General features: G+C 35.9%; 1 protein-coding gene across 4 annotated transcripts in view; it reads left to right on the top strand.

Moving 5' to 3' along the window:
* The window catches only part of LOC108026757 (DEAD-box helicase Dbp80), a 115,622-nt gene that overhangs the window by 16,283 nt on the left and 72,800 nt on the right, over positions 1-26,539 (top strand). For all 4 annotated transcript variants that reach the window (XM_050890219.1, XM_050890220.1, XM_044092759.2 and 1 more), the window contains exons 3-6: positions 10,093-10,224; positions 10,279-10,474; positions 26,131-26,245; positions 26,310-26,487. In XM_050890219.1, coding sequence (XP_050746176.1) covers positions 10,093-10,224; positions 10,279-10,474; positions 26,131-26,245; positions 26,310-26,487 — 621 coding nt within the window. The remainder of the gene's footprint in view (positions 1-10,092; positions 10,225-10,278; positions 10,475-26,130; positions 26,246-26,309; positions 26,488-26,539) is intronic.

Genomic DNA, 26,539 nt, shown 5'->3' with positions numbered 1-26,539 from the left:
CTTCCCTTTTACTTTAATTATTTTTTCATGGATATTAAGGTAATATAGAAATTTTCCACTCACTGCTGCATCAACTCCAAAGACGAAAGCGCCTTCCTCGGAGTCCTGCTGCGGCTGAAAAGTGGAAAAAAATGGCAAAAAGAAAAAGCAAAAAAAAGTGAAGCACTATCACAACAAAGCCAATAAAATTAAAAAAAAAACTAAGGACTGGTTTAAACTCCGATCGTTCTTCTTTTCACCCATCCTTCCTCGCGACGCTAACGCAACGCCATCCGCTCACACGCTTCTTAAAAAAAACTACCTGCTCTATAACAACTCAAACGCTTCTTCAAAAAAAAAAACTACCTGCTCTATAACAATGCTTGGTGGGGCACACACTTAAGTATTATTGCAAGGCTGTCAATTATACTCAGTTGTCTGGTAGCAAATAACACCAGGGTGTCAGAATCACCCTACAGTTACCCGAATCACCTTGTGTGCGGTGGACTCTTGAAGTTCTCTGATGCAGATTGGTGGGCTTTGCGCAAGTTTGTTTCAGAGGGTGCCGTGCCTACAATTCGCAAAAGACTGTAGCACCTTCATATTTTGTGCTAGAAACAAAATGTAAAATGTATTGTCTTGTTGATACCCTTCAGTTCTGAAAAAAAAGTTTTACTTGTGAATCACCTTGTGAGTCCGAAGTGACATGTTACGCTCCATATAGAAAATTGTATGGGATGTCCGCTTTTTCATAAGTGAAAACGAAAAGGAAATTTTTCGAAGTCACTTTGGATTTCTCATACGCATTTGCTGTATGGCCTTGTCCCCTGCAAGGGAAACGTCCCAGCTGTAATCACTTTGGAAATTCTGAATTTTTTCAACAAGTTTTTAATTGTGAAATCCATTGTAAGTGAATCGTTCCAAGTGAAATCACTTCGGAAATTCCTAATTTCTCGAATGAATTTTGAATGAATACTTAATTATTCTGTTGAATTACAGTAAATCTAGTTGTTTGTTTTGTCAATTTGTTTTTAATGTTTGTCATCGTCTTTCGTAAACATTTGTCCGGGTCCTCGAAATCCCTGTCCAACGCGCCTGCCAAAATAAGGGCGTGCTTTTAAAAAAATGTTTTTTACTTGTTTACTTTTATATTAACCTTTTTAAACTGTGTGAAACCCTTGCGAAATTTTTATTGGCACAAACATTTTATCACGACATCTTCGGGTAACGCAACCAGAATTTTCTAGGTTATGTTTTAAAACCTATAAAAAATATAAAAAAGGGACCTACTTAAAACGTGGATCAACGCACAGCATCTTGTACTTATGGTAGCACCTACCTGACTTAATTTTTGTTTCAATAAATATCACTTATTAATAAAATTTATTAAAAATAAAAATTACTCAACAAATTGCATCAGCTCTTTTTCGTTTGGTTTCTTTCTGAACATAACGGAGAGGCTCAAAACAAAAGGACCATTCAAAGGTTGTCTCCCTGAGAGCCGCGGGCAGGCAGATTATAAGTCACAGAAAGAGAGGGATTTACAAAGATCTGCAAGACAAAACACCTTAACGATGTAAAAATCTAGTGACAATCGCACCTATAGCAAACAAAAGCGGTGATATCAACTTTTGTGACAAAAGTGTATACAATCTACTAAATAAATACATTTTCTTAATTTTGTTTCGGCACGCCAAGCAATATTGAAGGACAGGGGCGTCCATAGTGAATATTTCCAACAACAATTTTTTTATTTTTTAAATTGAATGCATAACTTAAAGAATATTGTGTCAAAATTTAAATCCAATTTAATCAAAATTGCAGAAGTTTTGAGTATTTTACACCTGCAGGATTTTCGTGTTAAACTGGATTTTTTTGTGTTAAAAACTTTAAACTTTTAAACTTTTCCACAACTCACGTTTTCAAAGTCGGTACCCATCATAATTTCAAAACAACTGCAAGATAACGCTGTTGAGTTTTTTTGTTCATAATTTTAATTTTACAATTAAAAATATGCCGATTTTTCCCCCAAAAAAATGTATTTTTTACTTCAAAATCTTAAAAAAAACTCAAAAATTGTAATTTCAAAAAAAGAAAAATCTCGACAGCGTTATCCGAGGATAACTATAATCTAACGAATGAAATTGGATTTTTTGATTTCTGATGATGCAACGCTGAGTTGTTCAACTTGTTTTCGAGACAATTAAGGACAATTGCTACCATTGCAATATTTTTTAATATTTCTTAGTAAAAATTTGATATTTTAATGTACCATTCGTTGAAAAAGAAACACAAAAAGATGGAATTTTTTGATGGATTTGACTGTTGCAGTAACTAAAAAAAAAGTTTTTCGTCGCACATGCGGTTTACCATCACTCAGAAATACATTAAACCTAGATTCGTTGCTCCAAACAATCATGTTCCAAAAATTGGAACCATTATGAATATGATCTCTGGCGAACTAATGGCGTTTTTCTACATTTTTAAAGGACATAAATGTTTTTTTTTTTTGACAATGCGTCTATATAACGGTCTAAGCTGACAAATTCACGCAATAATATGCCACCACTTGACCTCTGATATGCTTCGAAGTCAAGAACGGATCGGCTTTATTGATTTTAGCAATCTGTTCTTGGTCGTTTAAAGTTGTTTTTCTGAGCCTTACACGTGAAATATTTTCCGAAGTTTTATGATTCTTATAAAATATAATGGCATTTCTGACTATGCCACGTAAAAAACTTAAAAATTTGGAGAATACTTGTGTTTTTTCGTAATATTCCCATATAAGCTTTCTTTCGGCCGGATTGGTATTATTATTTGTGGCCATAGCGGTCAAATTGTTTTGGGAAACGTATTTAATACTCAATATTTTAGTTTAGTAAAATAACTAGCACAACTTTCCCGGCAAAAACACAAGTTTGACGATCTTAGCTCAAGGTGGCTTAAATATTTGAGCAGACCGTAATACCGAATTCCACCGAATTCCTACTTGTAATTTTATTCTTGCAAAGGGTATAATGATTTCAGTCAAACCTTTTCAACGCAGTGAAGGAGACGTTTCCGACCCCATAAAGTATATACGAGGTGTGTTTAAAAAGTAAGGTGACTTTGTATTTTCAAGAAAAACTATTAATTTATTTATCAACATTAATGTTGTCCCCTTCAAAGTAATACCCCTCAGATACAATACACTTATGCCAACGGTTTTTCAAATCCTCAAAGCTGTTCCCATTAGCACTTTTCGGTATAGCCTTGAGCTCTTCCAGCGATGCAGTCTTTATCTCTTCAATCGTTGCAAATCTCCTTCCTTTCATTGGTCTCTTTAGTTTTGGGAACAAGAAAAAGTCACATGGGGCCAAATCCGGTGAATATGGTGGCTGAGGCATTATTGTGGTGTTGTTTTTGGCCGAAAAATCTCTCACAAGTAAAGATGAGTGAGCAGGGGCATTATCGTGATGCAAAAGCCATGAATTGTTTTTCCACAATTCTGGACGTTTCTTTCGTGTTGCTTCTTGCAAACGGCGCATAACTTCCAGATAATACTGTTTATTGACCGTACGACCATATGGTAAGAACTTGGCTCATCTGGGCTCTTCCATTGTGACGATTGGGCTTTGGTTTCGATATCATAACCATGTACCCATGTTTCGTCACCAGTTATGACCGTTTTGAGTAATCTGAGTCGTCGTTGACGTTATCCAACAGCTCTTGAGCGATGCTCATGCGACGGTTCTTTTGGCCAAAACTCAGCAATTTTTGAACAAACTTCGCTGACACACGACTCATGCCCAAAACGTTGGAAAGAATTTCATGGCACGAGACAAGCGATATACCGACATCTTCAGCACCTTCTCTGATAGTGATTCGACGATTTTCTAAAACAATTTTCTTCACTGCTTGAACTTTTCATCAGTTGTTGACGTGCTTGGGCGTCCAGAGCGAGGCTTGTCATTGGCATCTTCCCGGCCATCTTGGAAGAGTTTATACCACTTGTAAACATTTTTTTACTCAGAACAGTTTCACCATATGCCACTGTCAACATTTCAAGTGTTTCGAAGCACTTTTATTTTTTACACAAAATTTGATGCAAATCCTTTGATTCATATTTTCGATAGCAAAAAATCGCTGAGCACGCAAAACAACTTGTTACCTTTACGCCTCTCACAACTAAACAAAAAAGGGAATTCAATTGAAACTTGGTACAGATGTTAGGGAAGAGTGTACCAACATAACAAAACAAAAAAATCGATAATCGAAAATATGTTGCCCGCGAAATTTGAAAAGTCACCTTACTTTTTGAACACACCTCGTATGCTGAGGTGATCGCTAATCTTGTTGCACAGCAGTTAAAGGCAATGCAGAATGACCTGTTAACCCAATTAACTGAATGGATGGGGGCGATGATCCAAACAAATGTGGCGGCGCACATGCAAGAACCGCTCAGGCCAGCCGAATCCATCCAATATTTTAGAGCGTCGTCAGAGATGGGAGATAATGAAATTCCAGACCGTCCGATTTCAGCATTTTCGAGTTCCGACCCCAACAACTGCCGTGTGTTCTTCGCAATAAACCAAGTAATAAAATTAGACCTAAAAAGGATCTTTCTCGAAATGCGAAAAGAATTAAAGGGTATTGGCAGTCACCTAAAGGCATATATGCAATCCGCCATAAGAGCTTTGACAGACAACCTTATGAAGAGGTTCGTTTGTTACATAGAGTTGTATTAGGACTGTTAAGTACGGGGGCATTCATAAGCGCTATAGGCGGAAAGTTGGCCGAGCAAATATTTAAAGGTCAAATTCCGTTCAAGATGGGTGCAAGTACAGTTAACACAGCAGATGGGCAAACAAAAAGGCGTTTAAAAACACCATTACAGTACGAAGGAAAGAAAGAGGATTTCGGAACGACATAGTTCCCTCGCTTAGTCAAGACCTATATTTGGGCATTGAATTTCGGTCCTCTTTTGAGCTATTGTTACCGGCTATGCGGATTGAGGAATCGTCTTGTGATTCTCACATCCTAACTGATGGGCAAAGAATCCAGTTGCAAGCCGTGATTGACAAGTTCCCTTCCTTCGCGGTCTCTGGTCTAGGAAAAACAAGTCTTCTGTCGCATTCTATCGATGTGGGATAAGCGAAACCCGTAAAGCAAACACATTTTCAAATTTCGCCAGCGATCGAGAAATTGCTATATGAAGAGGTAAACCGTATGCTTAAACTTGAGGTAAGTGAGGAATCCGAAAGTCCTTGGTCTTCACCGGTCGTGCTGGTTCAGAAGCCAGGAAAGGTGCGTCTGTGTCTTGACAGCCGAAAAGGTAATGCAGTAACTAGAAAGGATGCATATCCAATGATGCAAAATGATCTCTAGCCTTGACCTTAAAGTTGTCTATTGGCAAATCCCCATAGATCCTCAGTCACGCGATGAAACTGCATTCTCCATATCTGGTAAGCTGTTATATCAATACACAATAATGTCATTTGGGTTTACGAATGCTTGCAAACGATGACTAGGCTGATGGATAAGGTAATACCTGCTGAGCTAAGAAATTAAGTTTTTGTTTATCTGCTTATTGTCTCAGATAGTTTCGAGAGTCAAAGGTTATGAGATCTGTGGCAAGCAGCATTCGAGCGGCAGGTGTGACCTTAAACGTGGAATACTTAGTAGGCGTAGTGCGCACAGTTCCTGACCTTTCGGCGATGACCAAATTTCCAGTCCCAAAGACTCTGAAGGGGATTCCTTGGCATGGTTGGTTGGTATCGGAAATTTATAAGTAATTTCGCTGCAGTGTCAGCTGCCTTAACCGATCTTCTTAAATTTGGTGACCCCAAAGCCTATGCAGCGGGATATATATATTAGTATATTCGTAGCTCTTACTTTAAGTTTTAAAAAGTAAAAGTCCCGACCTACGACAACAGAACTTCAGTTTAGTCCTGAGAGCAGCGCAATCGGCGCTGAAGGCAAAGAGAGGCGGGAGCTTTCAGTCATACGCGGGAATTAAACGGAGCTAGTCGGTCCCGTCGCGCTCCTCCGCGGAAAATTTTGAGGAGTTAGAAATTTTCGCGAGGGTGAACGCCTTCTAATTCAGCGTTGGCGCCGAGACAGGCCTAAGGCCACCCCGTGGTGTGATTGACTGATTGAGTCCTTAAGAGCTCTGAGTGGAACTTCAGGGTGTTTAGACCCGCCTTCATCATACAAAATCTGACGCTATTACAGAAAAGAATGCTAAGCTGCGCGGTAACTGTCCATATTAAAAAGCTGATTTATTTGATCACAGAAATCTTGAAGTTAAAAACATACTGAAGTACATACTTAGTATAGTCTCCGTTAGTGTAACAGGTTAAAAGTATGTTATAAAGTATATATTAAAGAACTTGATGTAAAAATAAGAAAAATGAAGTTATTTTAAGGTAAAGAGCAGCAAACCACTTTCTTACACTAAAAAGGTTATTAATTTTGTTCTTTGTAATTCATTAAATTTAAATAAATATTTAAGCTTTCTGTAAGTTCAACAAAAGCTCGAAATAAGTGTTCCCACACACTGTCGCAGTCTTTACTCCAACCATCATCGAACGCTAATCCATGTAACGAACTGCTACGGGTCTGATGATCTTGTCAGCCTCTCGGAGTGCCTTTTTTAAATAAAAATCCCGATATTCGCGTGCTTCACGAAAACTAACCGGTATAGAGAACACACACATAACATCGCTGCTAGACCTTTTCCCTTTCTACGTGATCAGCCCTTCTCACCTCCTTCGATGGTTTGGAGGCCTTTTGTCTTGCCCACCCTACCAGGTTTAATAGCGTGAGCGACCCCTTCATTTGCCCAATTGCACTATTTTATGCATGCCGATGCTAGCCCCGGCCAACACAAATCTCATTTACCACATTACAAACACTTTACTCAAATAAAAATACAAAACTTAAACTTAACCTATGATACAAGATAAAAAATTTCATACATTTAGATGACAAACTCCAAATTACAAATCCAAAAATATTTAAACAAAAAAAAAAAAAAAATATAAATGAACTATAAATTTTACGGTACTCATTTGCGGATTTGCCACAACTAAATACTTCATAAATTGAAGTGCTTGCCGATATTGGGGCTACATTTGAGGTTGGACATTTAAAATTTAAATTTCAATAATAAAAGTCAGACAAATTCCGTCGACTGTTAAACAAGATGGAATACAGAACATAACCAAGACCTTGCGATCCACACGATCTAGCTTTTAGAACATGCTCTCCCGGTTCGCTCATAAGTTGTGTTGTAACTTTTTCTTTCGTCCTCTCTCGGCCGTTTCTTCTATTTTCTCATTACTCTCTTCTCAACCTTCCCTTTTACTTTAATTATTTTTTCATGGATATTAAGGTAATATAGAAATTTTCCACTCACTGCTGCATCAACTCCAAAGACGAAAGCGCCTTCCTCGGAGTCCTGCTGCGGCTGAAAAGTGGAAAAAAATGGCAAAAAGAAAAAGCAAAAAAAAGTGAAGCACTATCACAACAAAGCCAATAAAATTAAAAAAAAAAACTAAGGACTGGTTTAAACTCCGATCGCGGAATTACCGCATGCTCGGCTCTTTGCTTTTGGGTTTTCCCGCCTTCCCACTGCACTAACACCACCACATATGGACAAGCCCAAAAAAAAAAACGTAGCTTAACACTTAAATGAGCTCTTTTTTAATCAGAAAACAAAATTTTGATCTGCGAGGTATTTAGCTGGGAATATATGTATTTATTTTTATAATTACACTTTCTTTTATTCTTTACTAAGTAAACGCAAGTGAAAAGAGTCTATGGAGTTATACACATATCCAAGTATAAAAAACCTTTGCAAAAAAATATAATCTTGAAAGTTCACATAATAATAAATAAAAATATTAAACTCCAAGTTTTCTAATAAATGTAAATATTTTAGACCCAACAAAAAATATTTAAATATATCAATTAGGAAATACATCGGATTATATAAAATGCAAGAGTGCACCAAAGTACAGCTGTTTCTATTGATGGGCATCTTTGTCTCACTGCAGGAAAATAACGATAGCGGTCAATGTATGTGAAAGCTCTCTATTAAGACCATTAAGCAACCAAAAAAAAGTTTGCCGTCGGCTGAAAAAAGAGAAACAAGAAAGGAAGTTACGTTCGGCAAGCCGAAGTTGGTATACCCTTGCAGTTATAAGAAATAATCAACTTTAGTAAATAATTTTTTCATATTATTTTCCCACTAATTTCCCGGTTGTTCCTATGACAGCTATATGATATAGTCGTCCGATTTTGATAAAATTTATTTCGGAACTCAGAACTAATTAAAAAATGTTATGCTCAAAGCTTAAAAGGTTATACGTTAAAAAACACCGAAGATATAATTTTTAAACAATTTTTTTCCCGATAGTTCCTATGGGAGCTTTAAGATATAGTTGTCCGAACCGTCTGGTTCCGACTTATACGAGGTGTGTTCAAATGTAAGGTGAGTTTTAAAATTTCGCGGGCAACATATTTTCGATTATCGATTTTTTTGTTTTGTCATGTTGGTACACTCTTCCTTAACATCTATACCAAGTTTCAATTGAATCCCCTTTTTTGATTAGTTGTGAGAGGCGTAAAGGTAACAAGTTGTTTTGCGTGCTTAGCGATTTTTTGCTATCGAAAAATATAGATCAAAGGATTTGCATCAAATTTTTGTAAAAAATAAAATTAAGTGCTCCGAAACACTTGAAATGTTGACAGTGGCATACGGTGAAACTGTTCTGAGTAAAAAAATGTTTACAAGTGGTATAAACTCTTCCAAGATGGCCGGGAAGATGCCAATGACAAGCCTCGCTCTGGACGCCCAAGCACGTCAACAACTGATGAAAAGTTCAAGCAGTGAAGAAAATTGTTTTAGAAAATCGTCGAGTCACTATCAGAGAAGTTGCTGAAGATGTCGGTATATCGCTTGGCTCATGCCATCAATCGCGAAGTTTGTTCAAAAATTGCTGAATTTTGGCCAAAAGAACCGTCGCATGAGCATCGCTCAAGAGCTGTTGGATGACGTCAACGACGACCCAGATTTACTCAAATGGTTCATAACTGGTGACGAATCATTGGTATATGGTTATGATATCGAAACCAAAGCCCAATCGTCACAATAGAAGAGCCCAGATGAGCCAAGACCGAAAAAAGCACGCCAAGTTCGATCAAATGTCAAAGTTTTGATCACTGTATTCTTCGATTACCATGGCGTGGTGCATCAGGAGTTCTTACCATATGGTCGTACGGTCAATAAACAGTATTATCTGGAAGTTATGCGCCGTTTGCGAGAAGCAATACGAAAGAAACGTCCAGAATTGTGGAAAAACAATTCATGGCTTTTGCATCAGATAATGCCCGTGCTCACTCATCTTTGCTTGTGGGAGATTTTTTGGCCAAAAACAACACCACAATAATGCCTCAGCCACCATATTCACCGGATGTGGCCCCATGTGACTTTTTTTTGTTCCCAAGACTAAAGAGACCTATAAAAGGACGGAGATTTGCAACGATTGAAGAGATAAAGACTGCATCGCTGAAAGAGCTCAAGGCTATACCGAAAAGTGCTTATGGGAAGTGCTTTGAGGATTTGAAAAACCGTTGGCATAAGTGTATTGTATCTGAGGGGGATTACTTTGAAGGGGACAACATTAATATTGATAAATAAATTAATAGTTTTTCTTGAAAATACAAAGTCACCTTACTTTTTGAAAATACCTCGTATACCACCTGTAATAAAAAGAAGACTTTTGGGAAAGTTTCAGCTGCCCGATAGCTTAAAAACTGCGAGACTAGATTGCGTAGAAACGGACAGACAGACGGACAGACAAGTCGGAAACGTTGCTTTCACTGCGTTGCAAACTTCTGACTAAAATCATTATACCCTCTGCTAGGGTATAAAAAAAAACAACAAGAGCGGGAAAGCGAAAGGCTGCAGTTTACAACACCCATCGTTAAATTTGAGTTTAGATTTAGGATTTATCAGTACGGTTTCCGTATTATACGTATGCTTTTAATTGATGATATTGTTTTATTTATTATATTTTAATTGTAGTGATTCCGTTTGAAATAAATCATTTGCTTTCTTTTTTCTAGTCCGGCTGAAACAAGTCTTTTAATAAAGATTTTAGGAAAGGGCCTGGTAAACACCAAATTGTCGCTCGACATACAACAAAAAAATCCGAATTCACCATTGCACTCTATTAAAACGTTTGAGGCCCTTCATCTGTAAGTACAAATACAAATATTTGTCTACACCCTTTAACCATAATTATTTTATAGAAAAGCTTCCCTTTTAAAAGGAATTTATGCAATGGGATTTAATACTCCATCGAAAATTCAAGAAACTGCCTTACCAACTCTTCTTGCGGATCCTCCACAAAATATGATAGCACAGAGTCAGTCTGGAACAGGCAAAACAGCTGCGTTTGTCTTGGCTATGCTTAGCCGAGTAAACATTGGTTTAAATCATCCTCAGGTACAAAGTTTTGTAAATATAAGTATCAAAATTGAAGTTTCTTGTAGAAAAAGGATGGGACGTTAATGCACTATGGTCAGCACAAACAAGTGGCTCTTACGACACCAAGCAATGCTTGTTACGCGAGAAACCCTTCACAGTTCAGGGCGAGTAAACGAAATCACGGACAAAGAAAAGGGCAATAACAATAGACAATTAAAAATACGCGTCAAAATACGCATAGACAAGATACATAAAGTAAAACTAGTTAGTTGCTAAATAGGCTAGTATTATTGATTTAAGGACAGTAAGTCGGTATAAGATATTATTATAATCATTGCAAAGTACTCTAAAAGGTTCATGCATTCCATAATTGAAAATACAATGATTTAATATTAGCGGAATATAGTTTATGGTGAATCTGTTTGGCACGTTAAAATGCAGACGACCCAGTAACTCGGGACTATCCACATTACCATAAATAAGATTTCTAATAAACAAAATAACAAGCATAGTTCTAGTGTTAGCTAATGATGGTAAGTTAATAAAAAGTAATCTACTAGAGTAGGATAGTAGTCCTCGTCTTCTCTCCGAGGTAAGTCTTCGTAAGGCAGATATTAAGTTTTTTTTTCACATTTTGGGAACTCAAAACAGGAGCGCAGTACTTAAGAATTGGTCGGACTAATGAAATAAACAAGGCCTTTGTGACATAGGGATCATCGAATTCCTTCGACCACCTTTTGATAAATGCAAGCACGCCTCTGGTTGAATTTACTTTGGTAGTAATGTGATCACAAAATTTAAGTTTAGGATCAATATGCGTTATCCTATCTAACATACATCCACTCAAAGTATAAATTGAATAGTGAAGGCTGACACGAAATAAAGTCACTAGTTTACACTTAGATCCACTTAAATTTAATTCATTATCCATACACCATGTTTGAAATGCATTGAGATCAGATTTTAAAGCTAAACATTGTGCGGATCATTACATTGGAGACACAACTCAAGGTCATCTGCGTACATAAGTGCACGTGACTTCGTTAAAACTAGAGCGGGCCAATATGACTTCGTTGTGGTACACCGGACGTAGCTCGGATTATGGATGAAAAAGAGGTTCTGAAAATAAACCTTCGAGTCCTGCCATTCAAATAACTTAAGATCCACCTAAGAATGTCACCTGGAAAACATAAAAGGTCCCATTTCCGGACTAGAATCAGGTGCTTTACAAAATCGAACGTTTTACTGAAATCAGTGTAAATTACATAAGTCTGACGATTTTAAAAAACAGGCATTACAAATGAAGTAAATTCTAAAAGGTTGGTTCGCGTTGATCTACGTTTTATAAATCCGCGTTGACAAGAGGAGATAAGGGCGTAAACATGTTCTCAAAGAGCTTCGGTATAGCTGAAAGCTTTGAAATAACTCTGTTATTACATGCGTTCAATTGACTCCCCTTTTTATGAAGCGCCTCTTAATACAATGTAAAAAGTTTTTGCAATGGTCTACACAAAGTCTTAGCGCAATATCTTAGCACACTTCCAGGAACTCCGTCAGAACCCGGTTTAGACTGGTTTGACCCTTTGCAAATCTAAAAGAAATGAGCTTTAACTTATAACAGGACAAACAATAAAGTTGGATGTAGATGTCATATGGGTAACACAGATCTGGAGGACTTGATGTTGAATAGATGGTTTGAAAAAACTGTGCAAAAAGAATGGCTATGATCAGTGTTTGCGGCCAAAATTTCAGGTCAAGGATTGTATTCAATACTTGGACCATGGACCTTGTGAAGGATCTTAAGGTTACAATTCTTTTCTGGGGAAGGCCACGATGTTTCCGTAGAGAAGAATGGGCCTGACTATGTATGCAGTGTTTAGTTAACTTTTACGGGGGAGAAACTCCACTTTACGTGGGCATTCTATGATGTTGTCTGTCCAGTAGAATTTTTTATCAAGGATGACACCTAAGTACTTTGCCTGGTTGCTAAGCGTTAGGCTCGTTTGGTATAATTTTTCCTTTTTTATTGTTAATGCACTAAGGACAGTACAAAAAGTGGCCCTTACGACACCAAGCAATGCTTGTTACGCGCGGAGCCCATTAACCGTTTAGAGCCAGTATTTTTAGTTTATTCAAAATTAAAATAGAAATGGAACAAACAATTTAATCCGAATACTGCCGTCTTACTGTCTTACTTTTTTAAATTGAAAATACTCTCATAAGCCAACCGTAGAACTATGCTAGATGCGACATTCATTCAGAATCGTATTCATGGTAAAGTATAGAGACCCGAGTTTCTTAGTACAGTATAATAGATTATATCACCTAACTCCTACTACAAGATCCTGCCTGTTTTAAAATTAACAACAAGCATTAATTCATATCGCAGGGCCACTTCTTTGCTCTGATCATAGCGCCTAAATGACAAAAAATTGCTAGTGTGCCACGCCTACTCTAACGCCCAAAAACCTTCTTAGAAGAAAAGCAATGACAACGGAGCCAGACAATGAAAAATGTATTTATGCATGTGTTTGTGTAAATATTTGCAGTCTGAACTACGGCCAAATGACGTTTTATCTTTGTCGAACGGTTGGCCAAATAGTTGAGTAGGAGAATCCTGTCGATCCTGACGTGGAGTTAACCGATACTACTGATTGACCTTGGGTCAATCAGAGGCGATCCATCTCCACCAGAAATCGTAAAGAGTATTCTGCCGGTCCTGACGTGGCTTTCATTTCCCGACAGTTGTCTGGAAAGCGCAGCCATTAGATACTTTGAGTCCTGTATCGGCATATCCCACTAGTCCTGACGTGGTCTCGATTAGTTGTTGTGCCCGATTGACGAGACCCCTGTGACTTTTGCGAGGACTAAACTGGTTACGTCGGACAGTTTGCCCAATAATCAAACAGGAATTGGACCGGAAACCTGAAATCCCAAGACCCAGTTAGGCAAGATATCACCGAGCAAGGGCAGCGCCAAGCGGATCCGGTGGAACATTCGACTTTAACTGGGCGTTCACTGCAGGGAGTGATGGCTTGTTTAGTCTATCTGAGAACGGTCGCGCTTCCCAAAATCCAACAGACCAACTCTTCGTCATCTGGCGGAAGTGACGGCAAAGATGCTCGGAGAAGCGGCGATCACCTAAAGCCAAAGATTTCCAGGGGAAGTGGCGCAAAAAAGCACCATAAGAAAATAATCTTTGCAGCCGTGTTTAAACGATTTTCGACCGGCCTTTTTTCTTACGTCTCCCCATTATGTTCAGAAAGAAACCAAAAGAAGATGAAGACCTGGTGTATTCTGTTTGAGTTATGCAAGAAGAAGCAGCAGGGTCTTTAAATTGTGCGCTGCGACACATTTTGGTTTATAAATAATTGTGATATTTTTTGAAAACATTAAAGTCAGGTAAGTGCTACCTATAAACTTTAAAGTACGTCCCTTTTTAAGATGTTTTATAGGTTTTACAACACAATCTAGAAAATTCTGTAGACGTTACCCGAGATGTCATGATGAAATTTTTTGTGCCAATACAAATCCCGGAAAGGGCTTTGCGCAGTTCGAAAAGGTAAATATACAAGTAAAACACATTTTTTCAGAAGCGTTGGATTCGAAGCACCTGGGCCAATGTTTAAGAAAGGCGATGACGGAAGTATAAAACAAATTGACAAAACAAAAAACTAGATTTGCGAACAATAACTGTAATTCGACAGAAAAATTAAATTAAACAATTTAAATGAATAAAGCAAAATGTAAATCCAAACAAGTATGTATGTATTTTTACTTCAATATTTTAATAGGAGAAAATTTATTCGAAAATTTCCGAAATTCCGAAATTTCCTGGGACGTTTTCCTTGCAGGGAGCAGGCCATACAGCAAAAGAGTTTAAGGAGCAGGGAAATGCGAAAGCACTTCAAAAAAGTTCCCTTTGCATTTCCCCAAGGGAAAAAGCGGACATCCTATACAATTTTTTATATGGGGCGTCCCTTGTTTTTCTCCGTGCAAGCTGACATGTCTCTCCGGAATCCAAAAGAGATTCTCAAGGGAAACTTTTTTCGCAACTAAAAAGCTGTTACAATCTTTTTTATGAAGACATATACACTCTCTCCAATCAGACTATTTACATGGTGAAAAAAAAGAAGAAGGAAGATCGCTACCTAGTGTTGAAAAGCATAAAAAGTTAGTAAAAGGACCGAAACTCGGGCAATAAATTTACAACGCTGCATGTCATTCAGTTTGTCCGTTAGTTTTCGACTAACTTTTCCAATTTTAAAGCAGTCATCTTAACATTTTAACTTAACGTTTAATAATTTTTTATCATAATGCTGAGTGACGGGTATTAGCGTTAGCGTTATCTGTCTGTCTGTCCGATCTACGCAAACCAGTCTCACAGCTATTATTTTATTCCCTAATTGTCATGTCCTTTTGTCTTTTTTAAGACACTATACAATTTCAAATAGAGTTGATAAAAATCACAAAAATTTTGTCAATTGCTCGTTGATTCAAACGAGGCAGTGAAGTGTACTGATATTTAAAGCTAATCTTCTAGCACGAGCTTTTTGCTGCTAAGCCTAATTTCATTCCAACATGTTTCGATAATCGACTTTTTATATTTTCGGATGCTCTTGACTATAAAAATGTAATTAAAAATTTGTCGATCTCTGTAAATGTTATCCGAACTTTTTTCCAGAATACTTCGGAATAACGTATTTTGATAAAATATTTATTTGCAAAAGCAAAATATTTTTTGAATTTTTATTGTAGGTTGTGAAAAAATATTTCTGGAAAGTTGTATATAAAAATACCCTTGCATAGGGTATAAAGATTTTAGTCAGAAGTTTGCAACGCAGTAAAGGAAACGTTTCCGACCCCATAAAGTATATATATTCTTGATCATCGTCACTAGACGTCTGTCCGTCTCTCCGTCCGTTTCTACGCAAACTAGTCTCTCAGCTTTAAAGCTATCGGGCTGAAACTTTCCCAAAAGTCTTCTTTCTATTGCGGTGGTATATAAGTCGGAACCAGCCGGATCGGACAACTATATCTTATAGCTCCCATAGGAACTATATATAATAAAATTTAAAAATAATTAAATCTTTGGTGTTTTTTAACATATACCTTTCTAAGCTTGGATATAGCATTTTTTATTAGTTTTGAATTTCGAATTAAATTTTATCAAAATCGGACGACTATATCATAAAGCTGCCATAGGAACGTCCGAAAATTTAGTCGAAAAACATGAAATACAAATTTTATCTTTTGTGTTTTTTAACATATAACCTTAAAAGCTTGAAAATAAAATTTTTTAATTAGTTCTGAATTTCTAATGAAATTTTATTAAAATCGGACGACTATATAGACTATAGCTATCATAGAAACGATCGTATAATTGATGGGAAATAATATGAAACAAATTATAGCTTTGGGGCTTTTTAATATATTATCTTATAGTATTGGGAATATAAATTTTTATATTTTTAAGAAGTTCGAATTCAATTTAATAAAATTATTGATTATTTTTTACAACTGCAAGGGTATATAAATTTCGGCTTACCGAAGTTAACTTCCTTTCTTGTTAATAGTGTAGCTTAAAAAAAAATTTATTTTGTTAAATCACTTTAGAAAAAAGTTAGTTGACCATAACTACTTTCTAAATTTTTTAAAGTTTAACTAGAAGAGATTTTTATACTTTTTTCATATTTATCCCGCCAATTAGGTAAAATATTGAAAATTACGCTAAAACCCGTCTATTTCCAATATTTTCAAAGATGTTGAAAAATTAATATCCATGTAATGTTAAATCAGACAATGAATTTAAAAATTAAAAGCTAATGAAAGCAAGAAAGGAATTTAACTTCGGCAAGCCCAAGTTTTTATACCCTTGCAGTTATACCAAATAATCAACTTTAGTAACACCATCTTGCTGACTGCAGTGATATTAAAAAAAAAATGATTTAATGATTTAAGGCCTTATAGTGCAAGAAAGACAGGTATATACAAGCAGAGCAGCAACAACTCTCAAGATTGCCCCTAAGCTACTTAGAATCGATTTTTATACCCTTGCGGAGGATTTAATGATTTCAATCAGAAGTTTGCAACGCATTGAGGGAGACGTTTCCGACCCCATAAAGAATATATATTCTTGATCAGCGTCACTAGACGAGTCGATCTAGCCATGTTCGTCTGTCCGTCCGTTTCTACGCAAACTAGTCTCTCAGTTAAAAAGCTATCGGGCTGAAACTTTCCCAAGAGTCTTCTTTCTGTTGCAAGTAGTATATAAGTCGGAAACATCCGGATCGGACAACTATAACTTATAGCTGCCATAGGAACTATCGGGGAAAAAATTTAAAAAAAATTATATTTTCGGTGTATTTTAATATATTAACAGTCGGAATATTAATGCTAAAAGAATATGGAAAAATTATATCTTTGGTTTTTTTTTAACATATAACCTCCTAAGCTGGAAATAACATTTTTTGTCTGGTTTTAAATTTCGAATTAAATTTGATCAAAATCGGACTATATCATAAAGTTGTATAGGGTCTCGTATGGTTATCAAAAAACTAATATAACAAGAAAGTTTATATTTTCAAGTCGTTCCAGTAGATACAATCACTGTGGACGGCAATACACGTAGGGGCAAAGCGCACCAGAGAGTGTGCGAAGACAACTACTATATATAACTGCAGAAAAAGATTCCATGACAAGACGTTAGATATAACAATTTATTTGGAAGAAAACGCGGTAAAGGAGTGAGAGTGAAAATTTGAAAACTGGAGCTGGAATCGTTGGGAATATAAGATTTTTTCCCCAACTACAAGAGTTTGTCCCTTTGTTTGTGGGTTTGTATGCATCTCGTTTTGTTTTAGGGTCTTATGCTTCAAAAGTAGCTCGAAATCAAAAACTTTTGAATAATTGAATTTGCTAAATACTCTTCTTAAAACAATTTTCTGATTTTAAAAGATTTATAAAAAAAATTTTTTTTAATAATTGTTTGTTTATTTCCTCAAAATTGAATCAAACGATTTCTTTTTAAATATCTGTGTTTAGTCAACTAATAATATAACACTTTTTGTCATAAAAATTACGGTTTGGAAGATATTAGGCAATAGAAAAAACAACCCCTTTCTCCTCAATATGAAAAGCATTTCATTACTTACTTGAATGCCCAAAACTGTGCAACAGTAATTTTAATAAAAGAGGAAGCATTTATAAGTTTTTCATCGACTAATGGAACAAATGGAAATCACACTTTTAAATTGATTATCAAATCAATGATGGAAACTAACTGCACAAGCTGAATTCTCTATACCTTCCAATTTTCAGAAAACTTAAAAATTTAAATAAAAAATATTAAGGCTCATTAAAATTTACTACCTATGTATATGTTTGCCGGAAAAGAAAGGAATTTGTAATATTTTGACATTAATTATTCGATCGTTTCTATGCCAGCTGTCTCATTTTATTAAATAATTTTTTCAACATTCTAAAACAATATAAGAGTAGAGGTTAATATTTAAAGGAACACCAACATTATATATTTTTAAAATTTTTTAAATATTTTTTAAAATGCGATATAGTTGTTTGATTTGGCTCTTTTCGACATGTCGTATAAACTGCAATATAAATATGACCTTTACGAAGGTTCATCCAGAAAGTTTCAAAACCTACAGCCTAGTTTGCGTCGAAACGGACAGACGGACTTGGCTAGATCGACTAGTCTGGCGATACTTATCAATAATATGTATATATACTTTATGGGTTCCGAAACATCTCTTTCACTGCGTTGCAAACTTCTGACTGAAATCAATATACCCTCTGCAAGGGTATAATAACTCTGTCTGTTGGTGAAGAAGAAAAAGCACATGGGTATTTTTTCCAACCTCACATCTAATTGCTATTATGCAAGGGTATACAAAAAACTTCCGTTATCGATCAAAAACACCTCTTAACGAGGTATACAAAAGTTTTTAAATCGACTTTTGTGACGTATAATGCTTGTTTATTTGACTAAATATAAACACTTTCTGAAGTTTAGTTTACATACAATTAAATATTCTTGAAAGCGAGAACCTGAAATAATTGGCTGAAGCGGGCCCCTTTCCTTGTTAAGATACTGTATACAGAACTGAAAAACGATTTGTTGTTATGTTTACTGAAAATTATTATTTTGACATTAATTATACGATCTTTGCTTTGGCAGCTATATGATATAGTGGTCTGATTTTTATACCCTTGGAGAGGGTACAATGATTTCATTCAGAAGTTTGCATCGCAGTGAAGGAGACGTTTCCGACCCCAAATAGTACATATATTCTTTATCAGCGTTACTAGACGAGTCGATCTAGCCATAGCCGTATGTCCGTCCGTTTCTACGTAAACTAGTCTCTCAGTTTTAAAGCTACCGGGCTGAAACTTTCCTAAGTCCTCTTTCTATTGTAGGTAGTATATATGTCGGAACCAGCCGGATCGGACAACTATATAATATAGGAACTATCGAAGAAAAAATTAAAAAAAAATTATATCTTTGGTGTTTTTTAACATATTGGTTAAAATTTCGAATCAAATTTTATGAAAATGGGACGACTATACTACTGTGGGCAAAAAGTAAGGTGAATTTGTTTGTAAAGTGAAAATTCTTTATTTATTCTCTTGAATCAATTTCATCCCCTTTAAAGTAATCCCCTCCCGATAAAATACACTTAGCTAACGTTTTTTCAAATCATCGAAACAGTTCAAATAGTCCCTTTCCGGTAAAGCCCTTGTCGATTCCGCTTTTATCTCTTCAATCGACTCGAAACGCGTTCCCCGGAGTGGTCTTTTGAGTTTTGGGAATTGCCAGAATACGGTGGTTGCGGAACTATATGCGTCGGTTTCTTGGCGAAATGGTCACGAAGAACGTGATGCAAAAAGCAAGAGTTGTTGGCCCATAACTCTGGTCTTTTTCGCCAAATTGCTTTATGCAAACGACGCATAACGCTCAAGGTGAAACGAATTCATAGTACACCACAGCACGAGAATTTAAAAAAAAATCATAACCTTGATTTTTGAACTACTTTGACGTGCTCTTTTCGGTCTGGCCTCGCCTTTAGCACAATATTCTCTTGATTGGTCTGTTGTTGTTTCAGGCTCGTAAGCATAGGTCTAAGTCTCATCGCTCAAGATTATGCATTTCTGACTATCAGCAGAAAGCATTGTTTCACACACATCAACGCTATGACTTTTTTGCTTGAAATTTTGAGCACTATGTCAGTGGTTGACTGTTAGGAACCTTACATTATATGTTCGGAAAATCAGAAGGATCTGTGAAAACCATTTCACATCATTGACGTGTTGGTCATCTGTTGACGTCAATGGTCGTCCGGAGCGCTTCAAGTCATCAACACGTTCCCGACCCTCATTGAAGTCTTTGTACCACTTACCACTGCCTTTCGCTACATCCTCAACGTTTCCGCAGCAACGTTTCATTCCGCAAACAAAATTTAATGGCACTTCTCTGCTCAATTAAATCAGACATTGTAAAAATCGACAAATGCACTCTTGATAGTTTGGTAAACACAAGCGCAAATATAGTACTGATGCTGACATTTACATGATATTACCGCCAGATGTCATCAACAGTCCTACCAACTCAAGAAAAGAAAAACTAGTCTGCCATCCTAAGCCCGCGAATTTCAAATTAAAAATTCACCTTACTTTTTGCCCAGAGTATTATCATGTAGCTAACATAGGAACGATCGGAAAATTAGTAGTAAAATAATATGAAAAAATGATATCTTCATTGTTTTTTAACATATAACCTCCTACGCTTGGAAATAACATTTTTTAATTGGTTTTGAATTTCAAATTATATTTTATCAAAATCAGACGACTTTATATCATAAATCTGCCATAAAAACAATCGGAAATTATGAGATAATAAGCTCTTCTAATTGATAGTTTTTTTTTGTCTTCCCATGTTATTGTATTAACAAAAACCTGGTTAAAACCGGATGGTCTTAGTTCAAAAGTTTTTCCATTTTCTAAATTTATTATGATAATAACTGGACTGTGCTTAGTTTCCACTACGGATTGTTTTTGCTTAGTTATAATCTGTGTTACTACTTAACCAGAAAAGCCTTATCACCCAATGCTGACTATTGACACGGTTAAAAAAATGCATGAACTATCGATAAAGGCATCTAAACGTATCCCCTGCTTTCGTAGAGCAAACTTTACACTCATTAATAACCTTATAGGTTGCTCGGATTGGTCAAATCTGTACCTATGTATTGAAATAACTGAAGGTGTTAAACGCAATTTTAGATACATGCGTTCCTATGAATTTTCCTAATACTTTATACCAACCTCCGTGGCTTAATAAAGAGTTGACACGCCTTATAAATGTAAACGCAATTTTTATACATGCGTTCCTATGTATTTTCCTAACACTTTAAACCAACCTCCGTGGTTTAATAAAGAGTTGACACGCCTTATAAATGTAAAGTCAAGACTACAAAAAGTTTAGAGCTTCCGGTTCACAGGCTGCCTTTTCCCGAAACTCAAGTGTTCGGTCTGATTTTGCCGTGCCTAGCGCTCAGTGTTTTAAAAACTTTTTAGCTCGTTACAAAATCCATTTTACAAAGGATCCAAAAAAGTTGTATGATTTTGTTAACACAAAGCGTAAATCTACAAGTACATTATCACTTAAATTTGACAATTCGGACGCAAACACTGATCAGGCCATAGCCGATCTTTTTGCACAGTTTTTCCAAACCACCTATTTAACATCAAGTCCTCCAGATCTGTCTTACCCATATGACGTGCCTAAATCTAACATTATTGCTTGTCGTGTTATAAGTGAAAGCTCACTTTAGTTTTGCAAAGTCTACTTTCTGGGTCCTGGAGGTGTGCTCAGGTATTACGCTAAAACTTTGTGTATACCATTGCACAAACTTTTTACTTTTTCTTGAAAAACGTCAGATTTTACAGATGGAAGGAGTCGTTTGTTATACCGAAAAACATTATTACGCCCCATTTGCAACGCAGTTGTAGGTCCCTTATTACCTCTTGTTAACACGGATTTATAAAACATAGATCAACGATAACCATCCTCTTGGTATTTACTTCATTTGTAATAAGTGGTTTTAGAAAAAATCATCAGACCTATATAACTAACACTGATTTCAGTAATTCGTTTGATTCTGTAAAGCACCTGATTCTTGTCCGGAAATTTGACCTTTTAGGTTTTCTATGTGATCTTTTTAAGTGGATCCAAAGTTGATTGACGACACGAAGAGTCATTACTGATATTAAATTAAACTTAAATAGCTTTGAGTGCAAAGTATTACAGGATAACGCATGTTGATGACTTTAGTATACTTTCCAAGAAAGTTCGACTCAAGTACTAATTCTCGAGGAAGGAAGTAAACTATCTTACATATACGATGTGTTTTCAAAAAGTAAGGTGACTTTGTATTTTCAAGAAAAACTATTAATTTATTTATCAATATTAATGTTGTCCCCTTCAAAGTAATCCCCCTCAGATACAATACACTTATGCCAACGGTTTTTCCAATCCTCAAAGCACTTCCCATAAGCACTTTTAGGTATAGCCTTGAGCTCCTCCAGCGATGCAGTCTTTATCTCTTCAATCGTTGCAAATCTCCGTCCTTTCATAGGTCTCTTTAGTCTTGGGAACAAGAAAAAGTCACATGGGTCCAAATCCGGTGAATATGGTGGCTGAGGCATTATTGTGGTGTTGTTTTTGGCCAAAAAATCTCCCACAAGCAAAGATGAGTGAGCAGGGGCATTATCTGATGCAAAAGCCATGAATTGTTTTTCCACAATTCTGGACGTTTCTTTCGTATTGCTTCTCGCAAACGGCGCATAACTTCCAGATAATACTGTTTATTGACCGTACGACCATATGGTAAGAACTCCTGATGCACCACGCCATGGTAATCAAAGAATACAGTGATCAAAACTTTGACATTTGATCGAACTTGGCGTGCTTTTTTCGGTCTTGGCTCACCTGGGCTCTTTCATTGTGACGATTGGGCTTTGGTTTCGATATCATAACCATATACCCATGATTCGTCACCAGTTATGACCCTTTTGAGTAAATCTGGGTCGTCGTTGACGTCATCCAACAGCTCTTGAGCGATGCTCATGCGACGGTTCTTTTGGCCAAAACTCAGCAATTTTTGAACAAACTTCGCTGACACACGGCTCATGCCCAAAATGTTTGAAAGAATTTCATGGCATGAGCCAAGCGATATACCGACATCTTCAGCAACCTCTCTGATAGTGATTCGACGATTTTCCAAAACAATTTTCTTCACTGCTTGAACGTTTTCATCAGTTGTTGAGTGCTTGGGCGTCCAGAGCGAGGCTCGTCATTGGCATCTTCCCGGCCATCTTGGAAGAGTTTATACCACTTGTAAACATTTTTTTACTCAGAACAGTTTCACCGTATGCCACTGTCAACATTTCAAGTGTTTCGAAGCACTTTTATTTTTTACACAAAATTTGATGCAAATCCTTTGATCCATATTTTTCGATAGCAAAAAATCGCTGAGCACGCAAAACAACTTGTTACCTTTACGCCTCTCACAACTAAACAAAAAAGGGAATTCAATTGAAACTTGGTACAGATGTTAGGGAAGAGTGTACCAACATAACAAAACAAAAAAATCGATAATCGAAAATATGTTGCCCGCGAAATTTGAAAAGTCACCTTACTTTTTGAACACACCTCGTACATAACATGTTTCTATATTGGGGAGCCATTCTAAATATATGCGAATCACCAGTCCGCTAGTCACATAGGGATCAGTTAATAATTTTGTGTAGGTTAAATATCTAAAGCGTGATTGTTCAAAATATGTTAAGACGTTTACTGGATTTTTTCTTTGTTTCCAGGCAATTTTTTTGTTGTATAGTCGAAACCTTCGCAATTACGTTTCCCGAATTCTCGCATTACGCAACGCTTTAGCAGACTAACGACACGAGTAAAAAACGGAGTTGGAAGTCAGCCAACGGAATATTTAAATTCGTATAGCAAACAAGATTATGTCTTGCTTTAATTGGTATTATTTTCACTCATGCTCTAAAATCCGTTCCTACCTATTATAGGTAAACCCCCGTGGTTTTAGAGTTCACACGACTAAAACAGTTGATGTCTAGACTCTATAAAAAGTTTAGAATTTCCGGATCACATTCCACCATACTTCTTTCCAACACGGATTTATAAAACGTAGGTCAGCGACAACAAACCTTTTGGAGCTTACTTCATTTATCAGAAATGGATTCAAGAAATTTTTGACTGGCTGATTTTATTAAAGCCCTAGATATTTGAATGGCAGGATTTAAAAATTTTTTTTTTATCTCCAATCAGTGTTACTGAGGTGTATCACATGGAATAGACCGGAGTGTGCCGAAAAACGTCTTGATATATACGTTACAGGGACCTCACTGGAATTCATACTACCGTCATACTCAAGCACCGTCATACTTCTTTTGGCTAATAAACCTACGCTTTATACTATGTTTATTCGAAATCGTGGTGAAGTGGAGAGTAACTCTTTCGCATGTTAAATAGATTTGAGGTTATGAAACAATGTGCTGCAACATCTGATATTATTATTTTGGCAACAAATTCAAAAAAGATTGAGGCGTACTTTAATACATTAAAAACTCGGTCGAAACTGTAAATAAAATGTTTTTTTGTTACCTTTTTGTTGCATGGTGAAAATTTTTTTTAAACCAAACAATAAAATTTTTTATGGCTTATACTACCCAAATTCAAATATTATCATTAATGGTTTTTAGTGTTTTTGTCGGTGCTCTCTAGCAAGATTTGTACACTTTTGCATCTAATAGTCGAACCACTTTTTCTACTCCACTATTTTTTCTGTACATGTGTGAAACAGAAAGGTAGTCATTTCATTGTTGTAGTCATTGCTGACCTATCAATTCGACATATTTTCAGGTTAAAAATATTGATGAGCGGATGTGTTGGAGCTCGGTACATTGAATGTACGCTGGTGAAAGAAATGCTCAATAATGCCTTTATCTCACAATAAGTCACATGACGATCTTGCATGATCAGTTCACGAAGGGCATTAGGGTTCTCTGGCGCAACGACAATTTTTGACATCCTTCACGACCTTCGTCTTCGAGCGAGCGTGAGCCAAGATTGAATTCAGTAATTTGTTCAATATGTTGTTTTTCCCTACCTTTAAAACCTGCGTAACTCTGTAAAAATTTTTCGAATTTAAATTTAAATTTCGAATTAAAAAAAAAATTAAACAAACAAATATACAAATATTAAATTATTTCGTTGTTTCGCTCATAATTCCTTATTGAAATTGGTCAATGATATGACCAATCCCTTTTCGCACCGATCCGTAAAAATCAATTGAATGGATTTTTTCGAAACTACTATACAGCCCATGCAAACAGCATTTTTTCAACCCCTTTCACAGGGAGCTTTATTCTAGATAGAATGTTTTTTATTTACGTTACAGCACCTATTGGTTCTAATTATGTGCAAAGCTGCACTGTGCGCATATGCTTTGTTTCTTGATTTCCTACCTTAGACGAGTCTTACGTAATTCCCATTCAGAAAAAAGAATTCGGGGATACTACAACTACAAGCAAAACTGCAGCAATTAATATAATAACCGAACTACAAGCCACCTTCTCGTGCTGCAATCATAGGCATACTCGAAAGCTTTACATAGCACTACTGTTGCGATCCCATTTTTGTGCTTTATAATATAAAGCATAATGATAATAACAATATTCTAAGACAAGAAAGGAAGTTAACTTCGGCAAGCCGAAGTTTGTATACCCTTCCAGTTATAAAAAATATTCAATAATTATAATAAATTGAATTCGAAATTCGTAAAAATATAAACATTTTTATTCCCAATATTATAAGATAATTATGTCATAAGCCCCAAAGCTATAATTTGTTTCATATTATTTCCCACCAATTATCCGATCGTACCTATGACAGCTATATAATATAGTCGTCCGATCTTAATAAAATTTAATTCGAAATTCAGAACTAATTAAAAAAGTAATTTTCAAGCTTATAAAGTTATATGTCAAAAAAATCAAAGATATAATTTTTATTTCATGTTTTCTGACCAATTTTCCGGTCGTTCCTACGGCAGCTATATGATATAGTCGTCCGATTTTAATAAAATTTATTTCGAAATTCAGAACTAATTATAATATGTTATTTTTAAGCTAATAAAGTTATATGTTAAAAAAAACCAAAGATATAATTTTTATTTCATGTTTTCCGACTAATTTTCCGATCGTTTTTATGGCAGATATATGATATAGTCGTCCGATTTTGATAAAATTTAATTCGAAATTCAGAACGAATTTAAAAATGTTATATCCAAGCTTAGAAAGGTATATGTTAAAAAACACCAATGATATAATTTTTTTTTTTAATTTTATCCCCGATAGTTCCTATGGGAGCTATAAGATATAGTTGTCCGATCCGGCTGTACTATAATTATAATTTGTTATTAACTTATTGCGTACCAGAGGAATACAAATATAATGTGAGTTTACAGAAAATATATCTTGAAAATGTGGCTAATTTCGACATTTAGATTATCTATACTTCTAACTTTCAATATTACTCAAGATTTTTCTAATTTATAAATGTTTTTTAGGTGCTTTGCTTATCCCCTACGTATGAGTTGGCCATTCAAACTGGTGAAGTTGCTGCACGTATGGGGCAGTTCTGTCCGGAAATAAAGCTGAGATTTGCCGTCCGAGGTGAAGAAGGTATGTACCTTTTATAAATTTAATGAATTTCTATAAACGTCTTCTTTTGTTAAAAAAAATTTAGTTGATCGCAATAAGAAAATTGAGGAACACATTCTCATTGGGACCCCGGGAAAACTTTTAGACTGGGGCTTAAAATTTCGCCTTTTCGAGATGAAAAAAATTACTGTTTTTGTATTAGACGAAGCAGATGTTATGATAGCCACCCAAGGTCACCATGATCAATGTATTCGAATACACAAGTATGTATACATTTTATTTATAATTAGTGATTAAGCAAGACAAGTTCCTTAA

Source organism: Drosophila biarmipes, unplaced genomic scaffold, assembly GCF_025231255.1.
Source record: "Drosophila biarmipes strain raj3 unplaced genomic scaffold, RU_DBia_V1.1 ptg000017l, whole genome shotgun sequence".
Lineage (NCBI taxonomy): Eukaryota > Metazoa > Arthropoda > Insecta > Diptera > Drosophilidae > Drosophila > Drosophila biarmipes.
Note: the sequence above shows the minus strand (reverse complement) of the source record. Positions and strands in the feature narration are given on the sequence as shown.